Source organism: Tachyglossus aculeatus, chromosome 4 (assembly GCF_015852505.1).
Source record: "Tachyglossus aculeatus isolate mTacAcu1 chromosome 4, mTacAcu1.pri, whole genome shotgun sequence".
Classification (NCBI taxonomy): Eukaryota; Metazoa; Chordata; class Mammalia; order Monotremata; family Tachyglossidae; genus Tachyglossus; species Tachyglossus aculeatus.
This window is the reverse complement of record NC_052069.1, coordinates 439,745-461,598: the sequence shown is the minus strand read 5'-3', so window position 1 is coordinate 461,598 and position 21,854 is coordinate 439,745. Positions and strand designations below refer to the sequence as shown.

Here is a 21,854-nt window from a genome sequence, read left to right as displayed (position 1 = left end):
TTTCTATGTGCCAAGCACTGTTCTAAGCACTCTGAGGTTACAAGGTGATCAGGTTGTCCCACGGGGGGCTCACAGTCTTCATCCCCATTTTACAGATGAGGTCGCTGAAGCACACAACAGACGTGGTGGAGCTGGGATTAGAACCCATGACCTCTGGCTCCCAAGCCTGGGCTTTTTCCACTGAGCCACACTGCTTCTCTGTAGAAGCGACACCCCCTCCACCTCACCTATCCAAGCACGGTCCAACCCCCAGCCCACCCATCATCGTTCATTCATTCGATTCAGTCGTATTTATTGAGCGCTTACTGTGTGCAGAGCACTGTACTAAGCGCTAAGTTCTCGGCTGCCACCGGCATCAGTCTTGGGTCAGTGGTGAACCAGCCAATCAGTCAGCGGTATCCAAGGGGCGCCTTCTGAGCGGGGAGCACTGTGCTGAGCGCCAGGGAAAGGGAAGCAGAATTGCGGCCCGTGTTCCCCTGTCTCCTTCGAGGTGACATGTAAGGTCACGTCTCCTCCAGGAGGCCTTCCCCGATTGAACCAAGCGCTTAGTACAGTGCTCTGCACATAGTAAGCGCTCAATAAATACGATTGATGATGATTGAACCCTCTTTTCCTCAGCTCCCTCTCGCTTCTGCGTCGACTCTGCACTCGAATGTGTGACCTTTGGACGTCTGGTATACGCCCCAGCACTTATGTAAAGATCTTGAAATTAAATATTATAAAATATTTATATTAATAATAATAATGGCATTTATTAAGCGCTTACTATCAATCAATCAATCAGTCAGTCGTATTTATTGAGCGCTTACTGTGTGCAGAGCACTGTACTAAGTGCTTGGAAAGTACAAGTTGGCAACATCTAGAGACGGTCCCTACCCAACAGTGGGCTCACAGTCTAGAAGGGGGAGACAGAGAACAAAACAAAACGTATTAACAAAATAAGAGAAATAGGATATGTACAAGTAAAATAAATAGAGTAATAAATACGTACAAATATATACATATATACAGGTGCTGTGGGGAAGGGAAGGAGGTAAGGCGGGGGATGGGGAGGGGGAGGAAGGGGAGAGGAAGGAGGGGGCTCAGTCTGGGAAGGCTTCCTGGAGGAGGTGAGCTCTCAGTAGGGCTTTGAAGGGAAAGCCCCATCAGCAGGCCCGGCTTCCTGCGGCCGTCTTGGGGAACTCACACTTCCTTGAAGAACTCAAAGCTACGCAGGCCGCAGACCTCTGCCGTGATCATCATCATCATCATCAATCGTATTTATTGAGCGCTTACTATGTGCAGAGCACTGTACTAAGCGCTTGGGAAGTACAAATTGGCAACATATAGAGACAGTCCCTACCCAACAGTGGGCTCACAGTCTAAAAGGGGGAGACAGAGAACAAAACCAAACATACTAAGAAAATGGCAGATTCTCTTTGTCCTGCCTTGACTTCGACCCCTAAGCGGACGAGGTGAACTAGAATTCAGCAGAATGCTCCGCATGTCCGGCCGCTTCCCGTCAAAGATGGAGGAACCCACTGAAGCCCTGAATCCGTCGAAAGAGTTGCCTATGTGGCCTGAAGGGAGCTCCAGCATCTTCAGATGGGAGGTCCTTATAACGATGGCATTTGTTAATAATAATAATGGCATTTATTAAGCGCTTACTATGTGCAAAGCACTGTTCTAAGCGCTGGGGAGGTTACAAGGTAATCAGGTTGTCCCACAGGGGGGCTCACAGTCTTCATCCCCATTTTACAGATGAGGGAACTGAGGCACAGAGAAGTCAGTCAATCAATCAATCAATCATATTTATTGAGCGCTTACTGTGTGCAGAGCACTCTACTAAGCGCTTGGGAAGTACAAGTTGGCAACATAAGTGACTGGTCCAAAGTCACATAGCTGACAATTGGTGGAGCCGGAATTTGAACCCACAACCTCTGACTCCAAAGTCCGTGCCCTTTCCACTGAGCCACGCTGCTTCTCTTGTTAAGCGCCTATTATGTGCCAAGCACTGTTCTAAGCACTGGACTTGGAAACGGAAAGAAAGGTCAAATTCCACACGGGATCACAGGTGGCTGGATTTTTGGAAGACTCCACGAATGTCTCCGGCATCAACAACGAAAATCAGGATATTTTCCAAATGTCACAGCTCTTGATGTAACTGGCCATGCCAGTCCTTTGTGGTCCAGGTGCCCTTGGTCGATTGGTGAGTTAGTTTATCTTTCTCTAAAGATTAATCGAATTTGATGAACAATTCTCCTGTGGAGGAGCTGGATTTTCCTCTAGGACGGGCCATGGCTTGTTTATTCCTTCTAGGTTACAGTAGCTGGACTCAGCCCCTTCTGTTGAATTTCCTCCTCATCGCCTTATAAATTCCCCCAAAGTGGTGGCCTGTAAGATCCCTTTTTGTTTAGTAAACAATAATAGTAGCACTTGTGGCATTTGTTGAGCGCTTTCTATGTGCCGAGCACTGTACCAAGCACGGTGCAAGCAGCTCAGACCCCATCCCGGCCTCACGTGAGGCTCATAGTCTAAGGAGGAGGGAGAACATAGCAGTATGGCTCAGTGGAAAGAGCCTAGGCTTTGGAGTCAGAGGTCATGGGTTCAAATGCTGAGTCTGCCAATTGTCAGCTGTGTGACTTTGGGCAAGTTACTTAACTTCTCTGTGCCTCGGTTACCTCAACTGTAAAATGGGGATTAATACTGTGAGCCCCCTGTGGGACGACCTGATCACCTTGTAACCTCCCCAATGCTTAGAACAGTGCTTTGCACATAGTAAGCGCTTAATAAATGCCATTATTATTATTATTAGTGGTAGTAGTAGTAACTCCCATTTTCCAAATGAGGAAACTGAGATACAGATAATTTAAGTGACACGACACACAAGTGGCGGAGGTGGAATTTGAACCCAGGTCCGCTGACTCTCAGGCCCCTGCTCTCCCTACTGGGACATGCTGCTTCTTCGGGTCTTAGAACACATTTTGAAGTCCAGGAACTGTGGTCTCTGTCCCCTTTTAAATCCTCACCTAATTCTTCCTCCTTAGCAGGGACCAGATCGAGGGGGGACATCCATCCCTCTTTCTCTCCCTGGCTCCCGGCCCCTACCCTCAGCACTGTCAGCAGCAGGTCAAGTGGCCTTTATTGACTGCCTCTTGGGTGCTGAGTCCTCAACTGGGCGCTGGGGAACATATGCAGTCAGTCATCATCATCATCATCAATCGTATTTATTGAGCACTTACTGTGTGCAGAGCACTGTACTAAGCGCTTGGGAAGTACAGGTTGGCGACATATAGAGACAGTCCCTACCCAAGTGACAGATGCTGCCCTTGCCCTGGAAGAGCTTGCCTGTCAGTCAGTCTCTCTCTCTCTCCTCTCTCCCTCCCCCTCTCTCCCCCTCCACCTCTTGCCTGTCTCTCTCTCTCTCTCTCTCTCTCTCTCTCTCTCTCTCTCTCTCTCTCTCTCTCTCTCTCTCTCTCTCCCTCTCTCTCCCTCTCTCTCTCTCTCTCCCTCCCTCCCTCCCCCCCCCTCTCTCCCCTCTCCACCTCCCTCTCTCTTTCTTTCTCCATTTTTCTCTTCCTTTCTCCATTTTTCTCTCCCTTTCTCTCTCTCCCTCCCTTTCACTCTCTCTTTTTATTTCCCTTTCTCTCCTTTTCCTCTCCCTCCCTTTTGCTCTCTCCTTTTCTCTCCCTTTATCTCTTTCTCTCTTTTTCTCTCTTCCTCCCTTCAAGGCCCTACTGAGAGCTCACCTCCTCCAGGAGGCTTTCCCAGACTGAGCCCCCTCCTTCCTCTCCCCCTCGTCCCCCTCTCCATCCCCCCATCTTACCTCCTTCCCTTCCCCACAGCAACTGTATATATGTATATATGTTTGTACATATTTATTAATCTATTTATTTATTTATTTTACTTGTACGTATCTATTCTATTTATTTTATTTTATTTTGTTAATATGTTTGGTTTTGTTCTCTGTCTCCCCCTTCTAGACTGTGAGCCCACTGTTGGGTAGGGACTGTCTCTATATGTTGCCAACTTGGACTTCCCAAGCGCTTAGTACAGTGCTCTGCACACAGTAAGCACTCAATAAATGCGATTGATTGATTTTTCCCTCCCTGTGTTCCTCTCTCCCTTTCTCCCTCTCTCCCTTTCTCTCACTTTCTTTCTCCCTTTCTCTCTCTTCCTCCCCCATTCCATTCCCTCCTTTTCTCTCTCCCTTTCTCCTCCTCCCTCCCTTCCATTCCCTCCTTTTCTCTCTCTTTATCTCCCTTTCTCTCTCCCTCTTTTCCTCTCTCACTTTCTCCCTCGTTTTCTCTCTGCCTTTCTCCCTTTTCTCTCTCTCTTTTCTCTATCCCTTTCTCTCTCCCTCCTTTCCATTCCCTCCTTTTCTCTTCATTTATCTCCCTTTCTCTCTTTCTCCCTCCTTTCCTTCTCTCATTTTCTCCCTGTCTCCCTTTCTCTCCTCCGCTTTCACTCTCTCCTTTTCTCTCCCTTTCATTCATTCATTCATTCATTCATTCAATCATATTTATTGAGTGCTTACTGTGTGCAGAGCACTGTACTAAGCGCTTGGGAAGTACAAGTTTCTCCTTCCCTTTCACTCTCTCCTTTTCTCTCCCTTTCTCTCTCCCTCCCTCTCCATTCCTTTCCCTTTCTCCCTTTCACTTCCTTTCTCTCTCTCTTTCTCTCCCCCCCTCAGCCACCCACAGCTTCTTTAATCTGCATTGCTTTTGTAATAGAAAACAGGATCCTGTGGCCTATCTCCAGCCCACAAGCTGACCCCAGCCCCCTGGCCCACACCTGCTTAGAAGAGGAAGCCCTGGTAATAATTGTGTTGGAGCCAGAGGTCCTGAGCTTGGGCCTCTTTCAGCCCTGCCCCTTCTTTTCTTTGCTCCTTGCACTGCTATGGAGCTCCGTGGGCATGTTCCACACCTCCATCCTCTGGAACTGCTTTTGTTAGAGTTCATTGGAGCCAGGCATCTGGTACAAATTACCCGTGTGCCCTTCTCTCTTCAGTGGATCCCCTCGGCTCTTCCTTCACACTTGGGGGCCTGGGGATGGGGGTGCTCACACGGACAGGGTGTATCTTCAGGATTTCCCAGTGTCTATAGTAATAGTAATAATAATAATAATAATAATGTCATTTATTGAGCGCTTACTATTTGCAAAGCACCGTTCTAAGCGCTGGGGAGGTTACAAGGTGATCAGGTTGTCCCACGGGGGGCTCACAGTCTTCATCTCGATTTTACAGATGAGGTAACTGAGGCCCAGAGAAGTTGTTTATTTTATTTTGTTAGTATATTTGGTTTTGTTCTCTGTCTCCCCCTTTTAGACTGTGAGCCCACTGTTGGGTAGGGACTGTCTCTATATGTTGCCAACTTGTACTTCCCAAGTGCTTAGTACAGTGCTTTGCACACAGTAAGCACTCAATAAATACGATTGATTCATTGATTGATGAAGTGACTTGCCCAAAGTCACACAGCTGACAAGTGGTGGAGCTGGGATTTGAACCCATGACCTCTGACTCCAAAGTCCAGGCTCTTTCCACTGAGCCACGCTGCTTCTCTGGTATTTGTTAAGCACTATGTACCAGGCACTGTACTAAGTACTGGGGTGGATACAAGCAAATTGGGTTGGACACAGTCCCCTGTCCCATGTGGGGTTCACTGTCTCAATCCCCATTTTACAGATGAGGTAACCAAGGCCCGAAGTGAAGTGACTTGTCCAAGGTCACACAACAGACAAGTGGCGGAGCCGAGGTGTATAGGGAAGCAGCGTGGCTTGGTGGATAGAGAACGATCCAGGAAGTCAAAGGTCATGGGTTCTAATCCTGGCTCTGCCACTTGTCTGCTGTGTGACCTTGGGCAAGTCACTTTTCTTCCCTGTGCTTCAGTTACCTCATCTGTAAAATGAGGATTGAAACTTTGAGCCCACGTGGGACCGGGACTGTGTCCAACCTGATTTTGCTTACATCTGCCCCAGCACAGTGCCTGGCACATAGTAAGCACTTAACAAATACCATAATTATTATTATTATTATGTTTGTCCACCGGTTCCTCCTCCTTTAGACCCAGAAACCGGAGGGAGGGGTGGGAGCGATGTGACCAAGCTGGAAGAGAGCGGGAGGGCCATGAATGGATGAGGTGAATGGGATCGGGGGAACAAGGGATGCACGGTGAGGGGGACTGCCTGTCTTTCACTTTGACAGTCACATCGGTGGATGTGAGATGTTCTGACTTGTTCCAAAAAATTAAAAAAGATTTCACTGTGTTCTCCATCTCGCTTTACGGATTTCTTCGCTGTTGCCCCCAGTAAATCTGAGTGCCGCCGTGTAGTGAAACTCCCAAGTTCAGTAAATCAAAGGTGAAGCATCCACAGGGTCCTTGGGCTCTGATTCGGCCAGTCACGATGAGGTCTCGGCTTCCGAGTCTCCCCCTGAATTTTTCTTGCACAGGGCACCAAAAGCAAAATGACGGAGGAGGCTTTATTTTTCTACAGGTTGGGCCAGAAAACTCCCTCCAACTGTCCAGAGCTTCTGGCTCCCAGCTCCAGCTCCAAGACCCAAGTTCCCATCCCACACGGCTTACTATATCAATCGATCAATCGTATTTATTGAGCGCTTACTGTGTGCAGAGCACTGTACTAAGCACTTGGAAAGTACAAGTTGGCAACATATAGAGACAGTCCCTACCCAACAGTGGGCTCACAGTCTAGAAGGGGGAGACAGAGAACAAAACCAAACATATTAACAAAATAAAATAAATAGAATAGATATGTTCAAATAAAATAGAGTAATAAATATGTACAAACATATATACATATATACAGGTGCTGTGGGGAAGGGAAGGAGGTAAGACGGTGGGGATGGAGAGGGGGACGAGGGGGAGAGGAAGGAGGGGGCTCAGTCTGCTCACCTCCCTGCCTCCTGACCGTTCCACTGATGATTAGCCTCTCATCTCCTGACCCAATAACCCCCATCTGCAACTTTTACATTTCCAGGCCACCTAAGCCCTACCACGTTAATACAGTCACTCACCCTATCCTGCCTGGATGACTACATCAGCCTCCTTGCTGACCTCCCAGTCTCCTGTTTCTCCCCACTCCAGTCCATACTTCATTCTGCTGCCCAGATCATTGTTCTACAGAAGCGGTCAGGACATGTCACCCCCCTCCTCAGAAAACTCCAGTGGTTGCCCATCCACTTCCGTATCAAACAGAAAGTCCTCACCATTGGTTTTAAAGCAGTCCATCACCTTGCCTCCTCCTACCTCACCTCCCTTCTTTCCTTCTCCATCCCAGCCCACACACTCCGCTCCTCTGGTGCCGCTAACCTTCTCACTGGGCCTCCATCTCGCCTGTCTCGTCCCCGACCTCTGGCCTGGAATGCCCTCCCTCCTCAAATCCAACAGACAATTACTCTCCCTGCTTCGAAGCCTTATTGAAGGCCCATCTCCTCCAAGAGGCCTTCCCTGACTAAGCCCCCAGTTCCTCATCTCCTACTCCCTTCCACATCGCTCTGACTCGCTCCCTTTGTTCTTTCCCCTTCCCAGCCCCACAGCACTTATGTACATATCTGTAATTCATTTATTTTATTAATGTCTGTCTCCCCAGCTCTAGACTGTAAGCTCATTGTGGCCAGGGAATGTGTCTGTTATATTATTATATTTTATTCTCCCAAGCACTTAGTACAGTGCTCTGCACACAGTAAGTGCTCAGTAAATATGAATGAATGAATAAATGAATGAATGAATGAATGGTAGTTTTTGTTAAGCGTTTCCTGTGCCACGCACTGTTCTAAGCAGTGAAGTATGTGCAAGTTAATAATAATACTAATAATACTAATAATAATGGCATTTATTAAGCGCTTACTATGTGCAAAGCACTGTTCTAAGGGCTGGGGTAGATACAAGATGATCAGGTTGTCCCACAGGGGGCTCACAGTCTTAATCCGCATTTTACAGATGAGATAACTGAGGCCCAGAGAAGTGAAGTGACTTGCCCAAAGTCACACAGCTGACAATTGGAGGAGCAGGATTTGAACCCGTGACCTCTGACTCCAAAGCCCGGGCTCTTACCACTGAGCCACGCTGCTTCTCTAATCAGGTTGGACACTGTCTCTGTCTGACATAGCTCACAGTCTAGGTAGGAGGAGGTGGATTTAATCCTCATTTTACAGATAAGGAAAATGAGGCCCAGAAAAGTTAGAGAAGCAGCGTGGCTTAGTGGAAAGAGCCTGGGCTTGAGAGCCAAAGGTCGTGGGTTCTAATCCATATTCCACGCCGCTGCCCACATCGCCTTTGTGCACTCTGGGCATGTTACTCCCCTCCTCAAAAATCTCCAGTGGCTACCAGTCAACCTACGCATCAGGCAAAAACTCTTCACCCTGGGCTTCAAGGCTGTCCATCACCTCACCCCCTCCTACCTCACCTCCCTTCTCTCCTTCTCCAGCCCAGCCCGCACCCTCCGCTCCTCTGCCACCGCTCCCCTCCTCACTTGGCCTCGTTCTCGCCTGTCCCGCCGTCGAGCCCCGGCCCACGTCCTCCCCCTGGCCCGGAATGCCCTCCCTTCACACATCCGCCAAGCTAGCTCTCTTCCTCCCTTCAAAGCCCTACTGAGAGCTCACCTCCTCCAGGAGGCCTTCCCAGACTGAGCCCCCTCCTTCCTCTCCCCCTCCCCTCCCATCCCCCCCGCCTTACCTCCTTCCCCTCCCCACAGCACCTATATATATGTTTGTACGTATTTATTACTCTAATCTGTACATGTTTATTCTATTTATTTTATTTTGTTAGTATGTTTGGTTTTGTTCTCTGTCTCCCCCTTCTTGACTGTGAGCCCACTGTTGGGTAGGAGCCGTCTCTATAAGTCGCCAACTTGTACTTCCCAAGTGCTTAATACAGTGCTCTGCACACCAGTAAGTGCTCAATAAATACTACTGAATGAATCCCGGCTCCAGCACTTGTCAGCTATGTGACTTTGGACAAGTCACTTCACTTCTCTATGCCTCAGTTACCTCATCTGTAAAATGGGGATGAAGACTGTGAGCCTCACGTGGGACAACCTGATCAACTCTTATCTACCCCAGCGCTTAGTACAGTGCTTGGCACGTAGTAAGCGCTTAACAAATACCATCATTATTATTATGATTATATTATGATTATACGATTGATTGATTATAATTATTATTATTACATGACTTGTCCAAGGTCATACAGCAGACAAGTGGCAGAGCTGAGATTAGAACCCAAGTCCTCTGGCTCCCAGGCTCATACTCTTTCCAGTAAGCCAAGAGGCTTCCCTAAAGACTCGATTTCATTCATTCAATCATATTTATTGAGCACATACTGTGTGCAGAGCACTGTACTAAGCGCTTGGGAAGTCCAAGTTGGCAACATATAAAGATGGTCCCTACCCAACAACGGGCTCACAGTCTAGAAGTGGGAGACAACAAAACAAAACATGTGGACAGGTGTCAAGTCATCTTAATAAGTAGAAATAAATCTAGATGCGCATCATTAACAAATAGAATAGTAAATATGTACAAGTAAAATAAATAGTGCAATACGTTTGTACAAATATACAGGTGCTGTGGGGAGGGGAAGGAGGTAGGGCTGGGGGGATGGGGAGGAGGAGAGGGAAAAGGGGGCTTAGTCTGGGAAGGCCTCCTGGAGGAGGTGGGCTTTCAGAAGGGCTTTGAAGGGAGGAAGAGAGCTAGCTTGGCGGATGTGCGGAGGGAGGATGTTCCAGTCCAGGGGGAGGACGTGGGCCGGGGGCCGACCACGGGATGGGCGAGAATGAAGCCCAGTGAGGAGGTTAGTGGCAACAGAGGAGCGGAGGGTGTGGGCTGGGCTGGAGAAGGACGGAAGGGAGGTGAGGTAGGAGGGGGTGAGGTGATGCAGAGCCCTGAAGCCGTGAGTGAGGAGTTTTTGCTTGAGGCGTATGGTGACTGGTAGCCACTGGCGATTTTTGAGGAGGGGAATAACATGCCCAGAGCGTTTCTGCACAAAGATTATCCGGGCAGCGGCGTGAAGTATTGACTGGAGTGGGGAGAGACAGGAGGATGGGACATCAGAGAGGAGGCTGATGCAGTCATCCAGTTGGGATAGGATGAGAGATTGAACCAGCAAGGTAGTGGTTTGGATGGAGAGGAAAGGGCGGATCTTGGTGACGTTGCGGAGGTGAGACCAGCAGGTTTTGGTGACAGATTGGATGTGAGGGGTGAACGAGAGAGTGGAGTCGAGGATGACACCAAGTTTGCAGGCTTGTGAGACGGGAAGGATGGTGGTTCCGTCTTCAGTGACGGGAAAGTCAGGGAGAGGATAGGGTTTGGGAGGGAAGATAAGGAGTTCAGTCTTGGACATATTGAGTTTTAGATGGCGGGCAGACATCCAGTTGGAAATGTCCTGAAGGCAGGAGGAGACCCGAGCCTGAAGGGAGGGAGAGAGAGCAGGGGCAGAGATGTAGATTTGGGTGTCATCAGCGTAGAGACGATAGTTGAAGCCATGGGAGCGAATGAGTTCACCGAGGGAGTGAGTGTAGATAGAGAACAGAAGGGGACCGAGAACTGACCTTTGAGGAGCCCCTACAGTAAGGGGATGGGAGGGGAAGGAGGAGCCCACAAAGGACACTGAGAATGAATGGCCAGAGAGATTCTGCTACCTGGATCAGTTTTCTACAAAAACCTCCAGCGGTTGCCCATCCACCTCTGCATCAAACAGAAACTCCTCACCATTGGCTTTAAATCACTTAATCTCCTTGCCCCCTCCTACCTCACCTTGCTAATTTCCTTCTATAACCCAGTCCATGCACTTCACTCCTTACTTCTCAAAGATCTCCAGTGGTTGGCCTATCAACCTTCGAATCAAGCAAAAACTCCTCACTCTCGGCTTCAAGGCTGTCCATCCCCTCGCCCCCTCCTACCTCACCTCCCTTCACTCCTTCTTCAGCCCAGCCCGCATGCTCCGCTCCTCTGCCGCTAACCTCCTCACTGGGCCTTGTTCTCGCTTGTCCCGCTGTCGACCCCCAGCTTTCGTCCTACCTCTGGCCTGGAATGCCCTCCCTCCGTACATCCACCAAACTAGCTCTCTTCCTCCCTTCAAAGGCCTTCCCAGCCATAGACCCCCCACTTTTTCCTCTCCTCCTCCCGTCCTCATTGCCCCCCTCCCTCTGCCCTACCCTCTTCCCCTCCCAACAGCACGTGTATATATTTGTACATATTTATTACTCTGTTTTATTTGTACATATTTATTACTCATTTATCAATGATATGTATATAGCTATACTTCTATTTATTATGATGGTATTGACACCTGTCTACTTGTTTTGTTGTCTGTCTCCCCCTTCTAGACTGTGAGCCCATTGTTGGGTAGGGACCGTCTCTATATGTTGCTGATTTGTACTAAGCGCTGGGGAGGTTACACGGTGATCGGGTTGTCCCACGGGGGGCTCACATTTTCCAGATGAGGTAACTGAGGCACAGAGAAGTGACTTGCCCAAAGTCACACAGCTGACAATTGACGGAGTCGGGATTTGAACCCGTGACCTCTGACTCCAAAGCCCGGGCTCTTTCCACTGAGCCACGCTGCTTCTCTTAAGCCCATGCCCCCTTAAACCCTGGGCACCCCTTTTCCCTGACAAGCCTGGGAGCCCACTAGACTGTGAGCCCACTGTTGGGTAGGGACCGTCTCTGTGTGTTGCCGACTTGTACTTCCCAAGTGCTTAGTACAGTGCTCTGCACACAGTAAACGCTCAATAAATACAATTGATTGATTGAGGGGGTGTCTACCTAGCTTTTGACTATGTTGCTTCCACGACTTGAAATCCTATTTCATTCATTCATTCAATCATATTTTAGTGTTTCCCCGCCCCTCCTCGCCTCCCATATTGTAAGCTCATTAGGAACTGGATATCAGTGTCTTCTAACCTACTTCTAGGAGAAGCAACATGGCATAGTGGCTAGAGCCCCGGCCTGGGGGTCAGAAGGTCATGGGCTCCAAACCCGGCTCTCCCACTCATGTGCCGTGTGACCCTGGACAAGTCACTGCACTTCTCTGCGCCTCAGTTGCCTCATCAGCAAAATAGGGATCAAGACCGTGCATCCCACGTGGGACAGGGGCTGTGTCCATCCTGATTTGCATTAAAAATAATAATAATGATAGCATTTGTTAAGCGCTCACTATGTGCAAAGCACTGTTCTAATCAATCAATCAATCGTATTTATTGAGCGCTTACTGTGTGCAGAGCACTGTACTAAGTGCTTGGGAAGTACAAGTTGGCAACATATGGAGACAGTCCCTACCCAACAGTGGTCTCACAGTCTAAAAGGGGGAGACAAAGAAGAAAACCAAACATACTAACAAAATAAAATAAATAGAATAGATATGTACAAGTAAAATAAATAAATAAATAAAGTAAATCAATCAATCGATCGTATTTATTGAGCACTTACTGTATGCAGAGCACTGTACTAAGCGCTTGGGAAGTACAAGCTGGCAACATATAGAGACGGTCCCTACCCAACAGTGGTATGTTCTAAGCGCTGGGGAGGTTAACAAGGTGATCAGGTTGTCCACGGGGGGCTCACAGTCTTCATCCCCATTTTACAGATGAGGTAACTGAGACCCAGAGAAGTGAAGTGACTTGCCCAAAGTCACACAGCTGGCAAGTGTTGGGGCTGGGATTTGAACCCATGACCTCTGACTCCAAAGCCCGGACTCTTTCCACTGAGCCACGCTGCTTCTCCTGTAATAATCAGTAATGATTAGTGGCTCAGCGAGTGGGGTGGGCACTGGCCACTGAAGTTTGGCTTTGCTGTAGAGTCTTTGTGGATGAGGATTATGTGTACCAACTCTAATATTGTATCAATCAGTCAATCAATCATATTTATTGAGTGCTTACTGTGTGCAGAGCACTGTACTAAGCGCTTGGGAAGTACAAGTTGGCAACATATAGAGACGGTCCCTACCCAACAGTGGGCTCACAGTCTAAAAGGGGGAAATATTGTACTTTCCTAAGCGCTTAGGCCAGTGCTCTGCACACAGTAAGCACTCAATAAAATCGCCCTCCCTCCTCAAATCCGCCAGGTAATTACCCTCCCCCTCTTCAAAGCCATTTCCTCCAAGAGGCCTTCCCAGACTAATCCCCACTTTTCCTCAACTCCCACTCCCTTCTGCATTTCCCCGACTTGCTCCCTTTGCTCTTCCCCCCCTCCCCTCCCCACAGCTCTAATCGATATATCTGTAATTTTATTTATATTGATATCTGTTTATTTGTACTGATGTCTGTCTCCTCCCCTCTAGACTGTGAATTTGTTGTGGGTAGGGATTGTCACTATTGGTATATTGTACTGTCCCAAGCGCTTAGTACAGTGCCCCACATACAATAAGCGCTCAATAAATACGATTGAATGAATGAATGAAAATATGATTGATTGATTGGGGGTGGGTAGGTTTCACCATGTGCAGAAGTGGGGCTCCTAGGCTTCATCTTGTTGAAGGAAAACCAGATTAGGGGACTTTTAAAAGCTCGCAGGTTGGGTTGGACGTCCAGCTTTTTGGACATTGTCCATGGCTCGTCTCTACTTCTAAAGGAAAGCAGCGTGGCCTAGAAGAAAGCATTCAGGCCTGGGTGTCTGAAGGCATGGGCTCTAACCCCGGCTTCCCCACTTGTCAGCTGTGTGACCTTGGGCAAGTCACTTCAGTTCTCTGGGCCTCAGTTCCCTCATCTGTAAAATGGGGATTAAGACTGGGAGCCCCATGTGGGGCAGGGACTGCATCCATCCTGATTAGCTTGTATCTGCAGCAGCACTTAGATCAGTGCTTGGCACATAATAAGCGCTTAAAAAATACCACAATTATTATTATAATTATGGTAGTAGTTTAGAGAAGCAGCATGGCTCAGTTGAAAGAGCATGGGCTTGGGAGTGAGAAGTCATGGGTTCTAATCCCGGCTCCGCCACTTATCAGCCTAATGACTTTGGACAAGTCACTTATCATCATCAATCGTATTTATTGAGCGCTTACTATGTGCAGAGCACTGTACTAAGCACTTATCTTCTCTGTGCCTCAGTTGCCTCATCTGGAAAATGGGGGTTAAGACTGTGAGCCCCATGTGGGACAACCTGATTACCCTGTATCTCCCCCAGTGCTTAGAACAGTGCTTGGCACATAGTAACTGCTTAACAAATACCAAAATTATTAAATTATTATTATTAAATGCCATCATTATTATTATTAGTAGTAGTGGTAATAGTAGTAGTAGTAGTATTAAAGTTTGATGCTGAGTTAGGCATGAGGGCCGTATCAGTGGAAAGAGAATTTCCTGGACAGTGCATTTGTCATCAGGGGACCCGATAATCACAATAGTGTCTATTTTCCCAGCATGCCTCTTCTCCAGCCTCCCTCCCCCAGGAAAACGTGGATGTGGAAAATAAGTCCAGAGTTGGGAAAATCTTTCCCACTGCAGCAGGTGACCGCTGCTCACCCAGCTGCTTGAATAAGATTGAACTGGGAGAGGCCTGAATTCCCAAGGATTTTCTGCTTCCTCCCGTAAACGTTCAATCAATCAATCAATCGTATTTATTGAGCGCTTACTTTGTGCAGAGCACTGTACTAAGCGCTTGGGAAGTACAAGTCGGCAACATATAGAGACAGTCCCTACCCAACAGTGGGCTCACAGTCTAAAAAGTGGGCTCACAGTCTAAAATGTTCAAGAAATGAACCGAATAACCCTCCCTCCTCCTGATGACAGACAATGACTCTCCCCCCTCTTTAAAGCCTTACTGAAGGCCCATCTCCTCCTTATATGTTGCCAATTTGTACTTCCCAAGCGCTTAGTACAGTGCTCTGCACATAGTAAGCGCTCAATAAATACGATTGATGATGATCTCCTCCTAAAGGCCTTCCCGACTAAGCCCTGCTTTCCTCTTCTCCCTCTCCCTTCTGCGTCACCCTGACTTGTTCCCTTTATTCGCTCCCCCTCCCAGACTTAGGGTAGTTGTATTCATATCTGTAATTTGTTGAAATCTGTTAATGTCCGTGTCCCCCTCTCGACTGTAAGCTCGCTGTGAGCAGGGAATGTGCCTGTTATGTTGTTATATTGTATTCTCCCAAGTGCTTGGACGGTTGTTCTGCCCACAGTAAGTGCTCAATAAATACATTGACTGACGGATGACTGACTGCCCAAGAGCGGCTCAGTTCCCGGGCCTACCAAGTGGGGATAATCAATCAATCAATCACATTTATTGAGCACTTACTGTGTGCAGAGCACGGTACTAAGCGCTTGGGATGTACAAGTTGGCAACATATAGAGACGGTCCCTACCCAACAGTGGGCTCACAATCTAGAAACTCAAGCAGGGTTTCGAGGGGGGCACCGATGAGCGTGGGCAGGCTGACGGGTGTGTGCCCCCAAACACCAGCTGCAGGCCTGGCACTGCCAGCCTGCTCTCGGACGAGGAGATGCGGAGAGCCAAGCTAGAAGGAAGAGGAGACTTGCGGGGCCCCAGGATTTCTAAGGCACCCAGAGAGATGGTTTTACGTGGTGTGGGTCTGAGGCAGCGAAAGAGCCCGCCTTCCACCAGGAAACCCGGAACCAAAATCTCGAGACCCGTACTCTGCCAGGGAGAAAACCGGAGCCTTTCTTCTCTGACCTTCCTCTTCCTTGTGCCCATCAGCTTCCGGCCCAGCTCCTGTTCTACGGATGCCGTGGACCAGGAGAAGGAGGAGGAGGAGGAGGAGCAGGTCCGGCTGACTCTGCGGGCGGCCAAACTGGCCAGCAGGGAGAAGATAAGGTCCCGTTTTCATAGCAGCAATGATCTGATCCACCGACTCTTCGTCTGCATCTCAGGTGGGGGAGACACGTTCGTCTTCCTTGGCCTCCTTGGCGTCGCCCGCTTAATTCGACGCAGGGAGGCAGTGCGGCCTGGTGGAAGGGGACCGGTACCGGCAGCCGGAAGGCCTGGGTTCGAGTCCCAGCTGTGCCCCTGCCGTGCCTTGGGACTTTGGGCAAGACACTTCCACTTTCTCGGCCTCAGTGTTCTAATCTGTAAAAGGAGGGGGTCAGACAGCCGTTCTCGCTCCCTCTTAGATAATAATAATAATGATGGCATTTATTAAGCGCTTACTGTGTGCAAAGCACTGTTGTAAGTGCTGACTGGAGGACGGGGACTGGGTCCGACCGAAGCACTCAGCGCGGTGCTAGAAGCCCTAATCAATACTCTAACCACTATCGTTATTGGATGCAGCCACAGGGCACTGAGGAGCGTTAGCTGTGGCATAGATGTGCAAGGGTTGAGGCCCCCATCTCCCACTGCTCCAGACGAGTCCCTGTTCAATGACTCGGGCCCAGATCCAAAGAAATTCCCATCAGTTCCCCGACAGACTAGGAAACGTGGTTCCTTGATGGGTTGGTTTTCACCTGGACCTTCAGTGTGGTCTCAGCAGTCCCGGGGACTCGTTTTCTGCGGCTGGACAGAGGTCCGGCCAAGGCAAGTGTCTGCCAGGCTTTCAACATCACCAGCATAGCTGCCCTCATGACAACATTAGCCCAGACCTTCTCAGCCCCTTGAATCCATGTGCCCAGTTGAGCAGGGCATAGGAGAGCAGTAGGTTTCTGCTCCACGGGTGAGGCCACGGCCCTGCAGGCGTCCCCCGATAGTCAGATTTCATCATCATCATCATCAATCGTATTTATTAAGCGCTTACTGTGTGCAGAGCACTGTACTAAGCGCTTGGGAAGTACAAGTTGGCAACATTAGAGACAGTCCCTACCCAACAGTGGGCTCACAGTCTAAAAGGGGGAGACAGAGAACAAAACCAAACATACTAACAAAATAAAATAAATAGAATAGATATGTACAAGTAAAATAAATAAATAAATAGAGTAATAAATATGTACAAACATATACATATATACAGGTGCTGTGGGGAAGGGAAGGAGGTAAGATGGGGGATGGGGAGGGCGACGAGGGGGAGAGGAAGGAAGGGGCTCAGTCTGGGAAGGCCTCCTGGAGGAGGTGAGCTCTCAGTAGGGCCTTGAAGGGAGGAAGAGAGCTAGCTTGGCGGATGGGCAGAGGGAGGCCATTCCAGGCCCGGGAGAACGAGGTACGATGAGATTAGGAGCAGAGGAGCGGAGGGTGCGGGGTGGGCTGTAGAAGGAGAGAAGGGAGGTGAGGTAGGAGGGGGCGAGGTGATGGACAGCTTTGAAGCCCAGAGTGAGGAGTTTCTGCCTGATGCGCAGATTGATTGGTAGCCACTGGAGATTTTTGAGGAGGGGAGTAATATGCCCTGAGTGTTTCTGGACAAAGATAATCCGGGCAGCAGCATGAAGTATGGATTGAAGTGGGGAGAGACACGAGGATGGGAGATCAGAGAGAAGGCTGAAGATTTAAGGTGCTCCTTAAGCGCTCTCCCACCTATTTATTCTTGCTCCTCTCCCACCATGCCCCAGCTCCTCCTCCCTCATTATAGGTTACACACTTTGCTCCTGTCCCACTATGCTCCAATTTGGACGCTAGAGGTAGGATGTGGGCCAGGGATTGACCATGAGACAGATGAGATGGAGGCCCAGTGAGAAGGTTAGCGGCAGAGGAGCAGAGTGTGCGGGCTGGAATGGAGAAGGAGAGAAGGGAGGTGAGGTAGGAGAGGGCAAGGTGATGGAGAGCTTGGAAGCCGAGAGTTTCTGCTTCATATGGAGATTGACAGGAAACCTCTGGAGATTTTTGAGGAGGGGGGTGACATGCCCTGAACGCTTTTGTGGGAAGAAAATCCGAGCAGCAGGGTGAAGTATGGACCGAAGTGGGGAGAGACAGGAGGTTGAGCGATCAGAAAGGAGACTGATGCACTAATCCAGTCACCCGTAAAGAGTGGGCACCTATGGAACCCCGGTCCCCTGACCCCCAGCCCCCTCCTCTAATAATAATAATCATGATGGCATTTGTTAAGCTTTTAGACTGTGAGCCCACTCTTTTAGACTGTGAGCCCACTGTTGGGTAGGGACTGTCTCTATATGTTGCCAACTTGGACTTCTCAAGCGCATAGTACAGTGCTCTGCACACAGTAAGCGCTAAATAAATACGATTGATTGATTGATTGATTGATTAAGCGCTTACTGTGCGTCACGCACTGTTCAAAGTGCTGGGATAGGTACAGCCTGATCAGGTTGGACACAGTCCCTGTCATCATCATCATCATCATCATCATCAATCATATTTATTGAGCGCTTACTGTGTGCAGAGCGCTGTACTAAGCGCTTGGGAAGTACAAGTTGGCAACATATAGAGACAGTCCCTACCCAACAGTGGGCTCACAGTCTAAAAGGGGGAGACAGAGAACAAAACCAAACATACTAACAAAATAAAATAAATAGAATAGATATGTACAAGTAAAATAAATAAATAAATAAATAAATAGAGTAATAAATATGTACAAACATATATACATATACACAGGTGCTGTGGGGAAGAGAAGGAGGTAAGATGGGGGGGATGGAGAGGGGGACGAGGGGGAGAGAACTTTCCACTGAGCTAGGCACAGTCCCTGTCCCACATGGGGCTCACAAACCTTAATCCCCATTTTACAGATGAGGTAACTGAGGCCCAGATAAGTGAAGTGACTCTCCCACAGTCACACGGCAGACAGGTGGCAGAGCCGGGATTAGAACCCATCGCCTTATGAGTGCCGGGCCCCTGTGCTAGGCACTCTGCCATGCTGCTTCTTCATTCCACAAGGCCACGCTGATGTTTTAGGGAGGAGAAGTTTTCCGAAGTTGTCTTTGGGGGTGAACAGATGCAGGAAATGGGCCCCGGGAGTTGTCAGAGTCAGACCCCACCAGGCCCGTGCCCGCCTAGAGGGTAGAGCCATGTGGAGACGGGGCAGGCCCCGATCCGCCTCCCCGCTCCGGGGCCCTGAGGTGGAGAGGAATGTTATCCATGCTCCCTTTCTGGCATTTGGCTACCGTGGAGGAACTGCCCCAATCCTCTGTGTGTCTCTGCCTTTCCCCGACCAGGGGTGGCTGACCAGCTGCAGACCAACTACGCGAGCGACCTGCGCAGCATCCTGAAGACCCTGTTCGAAGTGATGGCCACTAAACCGGAGACGGAGGACAAGGACAAGCTAAAGAAAGGTGAGCCGGCTTCCGGCCCGTCATCATCATCAATGGTATTTATTGAGCGCTTACTATGTGCAGAGCACTGTACTAAGCGCTTGGGAAGTATAAATTGGCAACATATAGAGCCAGTCCCTACCCAACAGTGGGCTCACAGTCTAAAAGGGGGAGACAGAGAACAAAACCAAACATACTAACAAAATAAAATAAAAAGAATAGATATGTACAAGTAAAATAAATAAATAAATAGAGTAATAAATATGTACAAACATATATACATATATACAGGTGCTGTGGGGAAGGGAAGGAAGTAAGATGGGGGGATGGATAGAGAGGAAGGAAGGGAGCAAATCAGGGTGACGCAGAAGGGAGTGGGAGATGAGGAAAGCGCTTACTATGTGCGAGGCACTGTACTAAACACTGGAGTGGATACAACCAAATTGAGTTGGGCAGTGTCCCGGCCCCCCGTGGGGCTCACAGTCTCAATCCTCATTTTGCAGATGAGGTAACTGAGGCACAGAGCAGTGAAGTGATTTGCCCAAGATCACACAGCGGTTAAGTGGTAGAGCTGGCCTAGTGAATAAAGCAGGGGCTTGGGAGTCAGAAGGTCATAGTTTCTAATCCTGGGTCATCATCATCATCAATTGTATTTATTGAGCTCTTGCTGTGTGCAGAGCACTGTACTAAGCGCTTGGGAAGTACAAGTTGTCCACTTGTACAAGCGGTCCACCCGCTTGCGTGCTGTGTGACCTTGGGCAAGTCACGAGAGGGAGAGAAGGGAGGTGAGGTAGGAGGGGGCGAGGTGATGGATGGACAGCCTTGAAGCCCAGGGTGAGGAGTTTCTGCCTGATGCGCAGATTGATAGGTAGCCACTGGAGACTGGTAGCCAGCCAGGGCCCTTGTTCCCCACGATCCCGTGGCAATCCGCACACAGTAAGCGCTCAATAAATACGATTGATGGTTGATGGTGAATCCGAGCCAGCCAACAGACTAACTCAAGAGCTGCTGCTGCCCACGGTGAGGGCAGGGCGGAGGGCCTGGGGGCCTCCAGAGGCACCACTCAGCCCTGAACCCTGAACCGTTCTCATGTGTCTGCTGTTGGGTAGGGACCGTCTCTATATGTTGCCAACTTGTACTTCCCAAGCGCTGTGTGCAGAAGACTGTACTGAGCGTTTGGGAGAGTCCAGTCTAACAGTGAAACAGACACAGCCCCTGTCCACAATGAATTTACAATCTAGAGGCTATAGCGGAGGGTAGAGAGCCACATCAGGCCTCTGGGCCTGCCACAGGGAGCCTCGTGGCCCGCCGGGCTGAGTCCGACAACATTCAGTGCTGAACCAAACCCCAGCTCAGCGGCCGGGAGTCCTTGGGTGCTGGTATCCCTGGTTGCCACATTTCCTCGGGTGGTGGTATCCCCATTGCCAAGTGACCTCGGGTCCTGGTGTAATAATACTAATAATAATGATAATAATAATAATAATAATGATGGCATTTGTTAAGCGCTTACTATGTGCAAAGCACTGGCCCTGGGGGGGACACAAGGCGATCAGGTTGTCCCACGTGGGGCTCACAGTCATCATTGTGAGCCCATAAACTGTGAGCCCACTGTTGGGTAGGGACTGTCTCTATATGTTGCCAACTTGTACTTCCCAAGCGCTGGGAAGTGACTTACCCAAAGTCACACAGCTGACAATTGGCAGAGCCGGGATTCGAACCCATGACCTCTGACTCCAAAGCCCGGGCTCTTTCCACTGAGCCACGCTGCTTCTCCTGATCACCTTGTAAGCTCCCCAGCGCTCAGAACAGTGCTTTATACATAGCAAGCGCTTAATAAATGCCATTATTATTATTATTATTATTATCTGTTAATTACTTAGTGTGTGCCGGGTACAGAACTATGCACTGGGGTGAATACAAGCAAATAAGTTTAAATAAGTTAAATAAGTCCATGTCCCAGGTGGGGCTCACAGTCTCAATCCCCATTTTACAGATGAGGTAACTGAGGCATCGAGAAGTGAAGTGACTCACCCAAGATCACACAGCAGACAAGTGGTGGAGCCGGGATTAGAACCCATGACCTTTGATACCCAGGCCCGTGCCCTAGCCACTATACCGGGCTTTGGAGTCAGAGGTCATGGGTTCAAACCCCGGCTCCGCCAATTGTCAGCTACGTGACTTTGGGCAATCACTTAATCAATCAATCAATCAATCATATTTATTGAGCACTTACTGTGTGCAGAGCACTGTACTAAGCGCTTGGGAAGTACAAGTTAGCAGCATATAGAGACGGTCCCTACCCAGCAGCGAGCTCACAGTCTAGAAGGGGGAGACAGAGAACAAAACCAAACATACTAACAAAATAAAATAAATAAAATAGTAGAATAAGTAGAATAAATAGAATAAATAGTAGAATAAGTAGAACAAGTAGAATAAATAAATAAATAGAGTAATAAATATGAGCAAACATATATACATATATACAGGTGCTGTGGGGAAGGGGTCTCTGTGCCTTAGTTACCTCATCTGTAAAATGGGGATTGAGACTGTGAGCCCCTCTTGGGACAACCTGATCACCTTGTAGCCTCCCCAGCGCTTAGAACAGTGCTTTGCACATAGTAAGCGCTTAATAAATGCCATTGTTATTATGCCATGCTGCTGCTTCTCTAATAGCTCTAGTAGTAGTAGTAATAGTGTGATATGTCCCCCTCGTCCCCCTCTCCATCCCCCCATCTTACCTCCTTCCCTTCCCCACAGCACCTGTATATATGTATACATGTTTGT

At 49.0% G+C, this 21,854-nt stretch overlaps 1 protein-coding gene across 2 annotated transcripts in view; it reads left to right on the top strand.

Moving 5' to 3' along the window:
* The window catches only part of ZFYVE28 (zinc finger FYVE-type containing 28), a 184,978-nt gene that overhangs the window by 147,786 nt on the left and 15,338 nt on the right, over nucleotides 1-21,854 (top strand). For both annotated transcript variants that reach the window (XM_038745215.1, XM_038745217.1), the window contains exons 9-10: nucleotides 15,643-15,815; nucleotides 18,975-19,091. In XM_038745215.1, coding sequence (XP_038601143.1) covers nucleotides 15,643-15,815; nucleotides 18,975-19,091 — 290 coding nt within the window. The remainder of the gene's footprint in view (nucleotides 1-15,642; nucleotides 15,816-18,974; nucleotides 19,092-21,854) is intronic.